Source organism: Rhagoletis zephyria, unplaced genomic scaffold (assembly GCF_001687245.7).
Source record: "Rhagoletis zephyria isolate East Lansing unplaced genomic scaffold, Rhagoletis_zephyria_1.1 Rzeph_scaffold_03871, whole genome shotgun sequence".
NCBI classification, from domain to species: Eukaryota; Metazoa; Arthropoda; class Insecta; order Diptera; family Tephritidae; genus Rhagoletis; species Rhagoletis zephyria.
The window spans coordinates 34805-43213 of NW_016160954.1; the positions used below are offsets into that span (position 1 = coordinate 34805).

General features: G+C 36.3%; 1 protein-coding gene across 1 annotated transcript; it reads left to right on the forward strand.

The window, feature by feature from the left end:
* The first annotated feature begins 2936 nt into the window (after positions 1-2936).
* usp (retinoid X receptor ultraspiracle) lies at positions 2937-4769 on the forward strand. Its single transcript, XM_017625014.1, has one exon. It carries the CDS (start codon positions 3094-3096, stop codon positions 4438-4440), a length of 1347 nt encoding a protein of 448 aa, XP_017480503.1. The 5' UTR covers positions 2937-3093; the 3' UTR covers positions 4441-4769.
* The last annotated feature ends 3640 nt before the right edge of the window (positions 4770-8409 follow it).

The window sequence follows — 8409 nt, forward strand, 5'->3', positions numbered from 1 at the left end:
GATAAAAGCTTTATTGATATTTACACTTTCACTTTTATGAGGTGGTATACTTACTTGTAAGTATGTTATGGCTGCACTTCACCAAATAAATCGGTGCAGCTGTAATTCCCAGTGTACTGCACCAGCCAAATGTGGACGGACACACAGAGATCCTAGCNTCGGTGCAGCAGTAATTCCCAGTGGACTGCACCAGCCAAACGTGGACGGACACACAGAGATCCTAGCACGCAAAACTTATTGGTAACGGCTGCACTTGCTGTAAAACGCAGGTTTTTGAATAACTCCGATACTCTGCAAAGAAATATGTAAATTATTTCTTCAATTCAAAATAGCTCCATTATTTTTGATTTTTTTGGCATGCTTACTTGAATTTGCGCAATAAGAAAATCAATTTCCTCGAAACAATCTACTAACGGCAGTGTTGCCTGTTGAACTTTTTATACGAAGACAATATTTCTCCTTGTCTTTTAGTAGTAGTTTCTATAAATCAAAAAAGAAAGCAACACAGGCTAAGGCAGAATGCGGGAGCGAGACAACTGCCAGGTTATCCAACCTTGTGTTATTGAATCATGTAAATTCAAATCCCCAGCAAGAACGACCTAACGCATTCTCCAATACTCTTAAAAAATTTTCAATAAAAACCAACACATTTGCATATTAGCGATATCCATATGCCATTCTTTGCATTATATAACACGTTATTAATCGCATAATAATATTTGATTGAAAAGAGACAATTACATATAGGATAATATAATAGCGAATTCCATGTAAAAGAAAGAGAAAACAGCTCACACGTGAAACGATTATGCGTTAGATTTCTCCAGGAGCCCTATGTAAAATAATGGAAAGTTTTTGAATATCTCACACAAACTTTTTGTAGTACTAGGCGTATATAACGCATTAGTTAACAGATAGGGTTCTTACTGGGTCCGGCTTGATTAACCATTGCTTTCCCGCTCCTGTAGTGCGATTCCCATTTTTCTTAACGACCGATATTCGTTATTGATAATGAACGACGTTTGTAGCTTGCAGTAGCGAATAGGCTATTCCCAAAAACACACTTAACGACAGAATTCGTTAGACATGTCGATAAAGAAGTTTACGACGATTGTCGTTAATTACAAAGCCAAATGTGGCAATATTGACGTTTGATACTCAATATTTAAAAGAAACTTGTTATTGTTGCGCGTATTATTGTGTCGGGATTGTTGTTTGTGAATACAATATGAAAAAAAGAAGAGCAGGAGCTACTACGGAGCAGTACCATAGGATGCTGAACTGCTTATTTGGCAATAACGGCCTCGTGCAAGGCGAATTTAATAAGGGGGTATAAGCGGTATATAAGTAAAAAATTACAAATTATACGCACAATTACAGTATGAATTACAACAAACACATCATTTTGACATTATGCTTTCCACGTCTAAAAATTCAGCTTTGGCTCTAGTTTTCGACGTAAGGGTACTTGATAATTTCCTTAAATTTAAAGTTTTTTTTTATAAATAACTCCAACAAAGTCCGTTAAAGTCATTTTACCAAACTTTTTCACATGACTATTTTTTAATATAACCTTCACTAAAATAGTCATGTTAAACATTTTATTGAAACAACACTAAAACTGATTTATTTACAAACAAGTTAAAATTGAAGCAAACTGGAGCTAATCAGACCCAATGCCCCAATTAAGTGAGATCAACTTTTAAAACCTTTGATAATGGTTTCAACTTGCACAGTGTAATAAATAAAAGAAACAATAATAAAAAGCACATCCATATGTGATAAATTTTTATTTATTAGTTATTTTTTATTATAATAGTTTGCTTATCGATGAATTTGGCCTAATTTTTCTCAATAAAAACTTAAAACAATTTTATCCGCAGGCTTTTAAACGACAAAATATTCGTAGCTAGGTTATCGACAAATTTCGTTAGACAACTGTCAAAGCTGCCGACAATATTCGCTAAAAGCGTGCTTGAGAATTGCAGTTAACGACTACTAATACTATGTCTCCATTAAAAGATCTACGTATTAAGATTTAATAAATCTAGTTGCTAAATCTTAACCGTCTCCGTTGCCACAACGAGATATGTTTGACGTTCACATTTTGAAATATTTGACGTTTGATTATGTATGTTTTTATAAATACAGTTGCGGACATTGATATACACACAAAACGGTAAATAACATTTGCTGAAAGAAAAATTTTTAAAATTCGGTAATGGTTTGGGTGAAATAAACTCTCTTCTTCATAAGCCGAAAATTCAAACGCAGGCCTTTGGTATATCATGAAGACCTAGCTAGCAAAAATGACGGCCAATGCATTTCTTGAGTCGAATTGAGTTCTAGAGGATTTTTTGTGCAATGTTATCGAAGCAGAACCATTTTCTGAATTTTCTAAATTTTATGTCGTAGCGCGTAAAAGATTTATGGGAAGCGAAGAAGACTCTGCATTATATTATCATAAAACATATTTTCTGAATTTTTAGTTTTTAAAAGAGTATATTCTTGATTTATTAAAACAAAAGTTAAGTAAATACTAATAATTTGGCTTTAAAACTAACCAAAATATAAAAACACCCCTAAGAATACGAAATTGCATGTTTTTTTAATCGGCTAGATTTCAATGTCCGCAACTGTATATTGAAAATACAAATGTCATTTGACTTATGGCATGTGAATATGTGGATGCCACACCTTAAAAATTATATTTATTGATCAATATTATTGAAGATTTAACGAAGTTTTAACTTAAATCTACTGCCTTTCGAGATTTAATTTTATATGACAAATCTCGAAAGTTTTAACGTTAAATCTCGTCAGAGGGCTAAATCTTCATTAAATCTTGCAATGGAGACATAGCCTAATGATACGAATATTGTCAAGAAAAATGGGAATCGCACTACTGGTATATGTATACATCGACTTAAAATATTACATTACATTTCGAACGCAGTGCGTGGTGAATATCTCTTGTAACAGCGAAAATATTTTGTGTGAAAATAAATTGACGACGGGAAGTTTTGCTATTAGTCAATTGTTTTTGGCGTTCTTCATACAAATATATTCGACGGCATAAGCGCTTCCAAGTCCATGGCCATGGATGGTGGCGAGCAAGAGCAAAACTTTCGTATGGGCCCGTTGTCGCCACAGGAAATAAAGCCAGACATTTCCATATTAAATGAAAACAACACTAGAGGATTTTCTCCCAAGTCAGCAAGTCCCGTTTCTTTCGGAGCTATCGGATTACAGACAATGAATATTACAAACACAGTAGGAGTTGCAGCAGTTTCAGGTCACAATACGAATCAGATGCAACAGCAACAATATCCCCCAAATCATCCATTAAGTGGATCGAAGCATTTGTGTTCCATATGTGGGGATAGGGCAAGTGGCAAGCATTATGGGGTCTACAGTTGTGAAGGATGCAAGGGATTCTTTAAACGTACGGTTCGTAAGGACTTAACTTATGCTTGTCGTGAGGACAGAAACTGCATAATCGATAAAAGGCAACGAAATCGCTGTCAATACTGTCGATACCAGAAATGTCTGGCTTGTGGTATGAAAAGAGAAGCAGTTCAAGAGGAAAGGCAACGGGGAACTCGCTCCCAGAATGTTCGTACAGGCGATGAATTCAATCCAACTAGCACTGTTAGAGATTTAACGATAGAAAGAATAATTGAAGCAGAACAAAAAAGTGAACAACTTAGTGGAGATAACGCAATGCCATTCCTTCGAGTTGGACCGAATTCTATGGTTCAACCTGATTATAAAGGAGCTGTGTCACATCTTTGCCAAATGGTTAATAAACAACTTTATCAAATGGTTGAATATGCTCGGAAGATGCCACATTTTGCGGAATTGCAACGAGATGACCAAGTACTTTTACTCAAAGCTGGCTGGAACGAACTTCTTATAGCAAATGTGGCATGGTGCAGTATGGATTCCATAGATGCTGATTATGCTACATCAGGTGGTCATGATTCAAATTTCGGACGTCGTTCACCCATACGCCAACCTCAACAACTTTTTCTTAATCATAACTTTTCCTATCACCGTAATAGCGCAATAAAAGCTGGTGTTGCGACTATATTTGATAGAATTCTTTCCGAGCTCAGCGTTAAAATGAAACGACTTAATATTGATCGATCTGAACTATCATGCTTAAAAGCTATTATATTGTTTAATCTGGATATACGCGGCTTGAAAGGGCGCAATGATGTGGAAGTTTGCAGGGAACAGGTCTATGCTTGCCTCGATGAACACTGTCGTACTGAACATCCTGGCGACGATAGTCGATTTGCCCAACTTTTACTTCGGCTGCCTGCTTTGAGGTCCATTAGCCTTAAGTGTCTGGACCATTTGTTTTTCTTTCGCATTATGGGTGATAAACCTTTGGACCAGCTTTTCTTTGAACAGCTTGATGCACAAATGTGTTGAGCAATAATATGCTTATGTATTTATTCACTTATAAAGTGCTTCGCTAGATATTATTCAGCCCTATCGTTAATTCCATGTGAATAAATCGTTCCCATAATTTAACATGCAAAACAAAAACAAATTGGGAAACATTTTTTTTTTGCTTTGTAATTTTTGGGAATATTTGTTCATGTGAAATTCGCGATAGGGCCGATTGATTTGGAACCACCTTTTCAATTATGTTCTTGAAATATATTTCTCTTAGTAATTCACTATTTACTGTACAAAACTTTTTTTAATACAGACATATTGTAAATTAAATAAATGTATTTAATCCCTTAAAATCTAAACGTGATATTAATTCAATCCAATGTCAGAAGAGATTGACAACCCGTTAAGAAGTTAGGTCGGTGGGAAAATTTTAGTATGCGAACCGCAAATTTTAGAAAAAAGAGGTATGAGGGGGCACAGTAGGACCACTTGATTTCAAAAAAAGCTACAATTTTTTACAGCAACCCTATAATTTTTATAAAATTTTGTTGTTAAAGTTTATACATATATAAAAAAATGAATAAGATAGCAAAATATGTAGCATCAAACTTGGCGCCGCCGAACTTTCACTATAAAAGCATCGTTATATATATTTTTTTATTCAATATATCGTTGCCTTAATTCACAAAGGCCCTAACCAACACATCATATTTTCGAAAATACATATTTTGGTAGGATCAAGGCGAATTTATATAAGGTAGTGTTACTAGCTCAGCTGATTTCATGTATGTGTTTCGCCGCAAGGCTTCTGATATCAAATTGAAAAATTTTGTTTGCATTTCTACACACACTCTTACAGATCTTGACAGTTTATGCCGCCAAAGAAAAAACAAAATACATGTAAATTTTTGTTTTTGTACTCCTGCTGTCACCTTATAATTAATTCGTCTTGGGTAGGATATATTAAAATACAACGTCAACAAATATTTTAAAGTGCTAGAACCAAAAACAACGGAGTTACATGCCACTTTTCAAAAAGCTCTACCTTTTTTTTGATATTCTTTTTATAAGTAATGATTTTTTACTTCTCCTGTAAAATAAAAAATATGTTTTGCATGTGCATGTACGATATTTTATTACTTACATAACATAACTTTTTTGACTGGCCACTGTAAGCTCAGAGGGCACTTGTACAAACTAGGTGTCTGGTCCAGCGACTTGTGTCGCTTCTGCGATGCGGCCAGAGAAACTCCCCTACACCTTATGGAGTGTGAGGCCGTTGCGCGCAGGAGGTATAGGAGCATAGGGCACGTCTGGCCAAGAGAGGAACACATACACTCACTGTCCCCGGTGTCTATTATGAAGTTTATAGACACTCTGGAGCTGGCTGAGGTGTTGTGATGAGCTAGGGGCACAATAGACCTACCGGTCGCAGTGCCTTACCCAACCAACTAACTAACTAACATAACTTTTTTAACAATAAGCTGATTGCTTTGAAATTTTTGGAAATTTGTCGTTAATATGTAAGCAATAAAGCCTAGTATACAGAAAAACCAAGCTTAAAAATGAAACAAGCGATTAACAGCAAAAAAGCAAGGCAACTCTATTTTCTCAGTTTTGAACTTTTCTGTTTTGAGATTGCCGGAGATTCGATATAAAGAGGATTGTGGAGACTCCCTTGTTTTTAATAGCGATTTTCATACGTCTGGGAATGCTCTCTACTAAGTTTAATTTAATTTATTAATGCTTAACGCCAATCGGCTTTGTACTAATGTAATAATTTAACACATTAAACATTCTAGGATAATTACATTACAAGAATAATTAGACAATTCAATGCCGCAATTCAATGTAAACTTTTTACTGGTACGGGCGTCCGCCTAAAACCGGTTTTGTGTGGATAAGAGGGGGAAGAGAGTTCGGGTTTACCTCGCTCATTTCAGTCCGCCATTCGCGGACCGCTAACCCTCTTTTCGTCGATTTGACAGCATCCACCCAATCGTTGACGTCATAATATACTTTTGTTTACATTCACTGTTGCCAACTTTATGCTTTTCGCACCAAATTTAGTGGGTATTCAAAACGCGAAAATTTTTGAGTTTTGTGCTTGGTGCGTTTTTGGTGCTTTTGTTTTTAGTTTGAAGACTTCAATTTAGAAAATCTTAAAAAAATAGAAGCAAAATTTATAGCAATCGTAAGTGTGCTAAGCAATTTTATAAAAATTTAAACAAAATCATTGCACAGTGACAATCATAAGCGACAACGAAATATGTGCAGCACCTTCAATCATGCCAGAAGAAATCGACCGTTGTGCAAGAAACATTGATTTTTATTAATTTGAATCGGCATCCTTACAATAAAATTATGTATTCATATAAAGTCCATAAAATACACCAATAAAAATTTGGTGCTTTTTCAAATTCAAAACTTGGCAATACTGCCTTTTGTTCGATGCTTCTTCTTTTTCTTGTCGAGTTCGTCTTGCTCTCTCATTCTGGTATATTTTGACGTCACGGCCAGTTGCTCTCAGCTCGATTGGCGCAATCTTGTATTCTATCATTCTTGGGTGCGACCTTTATTTTCTGGATCGTGCTGGGGTCCGACTGAGCAAGCTAGTGTGCTCAGGCCCTATATCAAGTGGACTATCGTAAAGCTGTGTGTGATGTTTCAAGTAAGAAGTAGTTGATCGTTCACGTTTTTCATAAACAGCGCATGAAAGTCTTGCGATTCTATTAGGCCCGTGCAATATGTAGTTCTTTGTCGTCCTTGTTATTTCGAGTTGGCGGTTGATTCTGAGGCCCACTTTGGGGCAGATGAGCCCAAATTGCTCAAGAATTTCAGGTGAACAAATGTGACCACTGATTACTTTGTAGAAGAAGGACGGGGCGGCAACTTGCCTTCTGCTCATGAGGCTACTGATTCCGAAAAGTTTGTTGACTTCATTGGTGTTCATGGTTACACCCTGAGGAGCTTCCAGTCTATTGACAAGCTGGTCTGTGAACGGTGACCACCCAATAAACACAACGAATTCGCCTCGAATTCAAGTCGAGCTTGTTTTCTCTGATAGAACTATCGAGATGATACTTCGCGACGATAGATCTTCGAATTTTAATTCGTAGGAGAGTCACCTATCGTTAGCGAATCGAGTATTGCTAGTTTTTCGAATCGTTGGCGATGCGAGAAATTTTTTTCTTCGAATCGCTGGCGAATCGAGAATATTTAATTTTTCTAATCGTTGGAGATTCTATAATTTTTATTTTTCGAATCGTTGGCGATTCGAGAATTTTTTGTTTTTCGAATCGTTGGAGATTCTAGAATTTTTATTTTTCGAATCGTTGGAGTTTCTATAATTTTTATTTTTCGAATCGTTGGCGTTTCGAGAATTATTGATTTTTCCACTCAAGACTTCAGCTCGCTGGCGGTTTGAGAATGCAATTTCTTTCGACCCAAGTTTTATAGGATTTACCTTGCTATCTACACCATTTCCAGTTGTAAATGAGAAAGCGTCAAATGAAATTGCGAAAGCGTCATTTGGAAATGAGAATAGTCAATTGTAAATGCGATATCGTCATTTGAAATTGAGAATAGTCAATTGTAAATAAGAAAGCATCAATTGTAAATGAGAAAGTGTCATTTGAAATTGAGAATAGTCAATTGTAAATGAGCACATTATACAGTAAACCAGCCATTGACAATATGCTCATTTGAAAATTAATACATGAAATATTGTGAATGTATAGGATTTTTTTGTCATTAACCCATAGGCAACGACTGATGTAAGAGTCATTCCCACGACAGCCGGTTCTACGTACCGGAATGACTCGGGTTTTACCCGACCAAGGGCTGTTGTTTCGGCGATCTAACCCCGTTTAGGTCGGCGAAGTATCTCAGAAGTTGTCCGTCCATAGGGCAACATTCACTACGCATTCTCCTACTCAGGGCTGGCATCGAGTCAAACCCTGGGCCAGAAATATACACCTGCTGTGTATGCCGAAGACG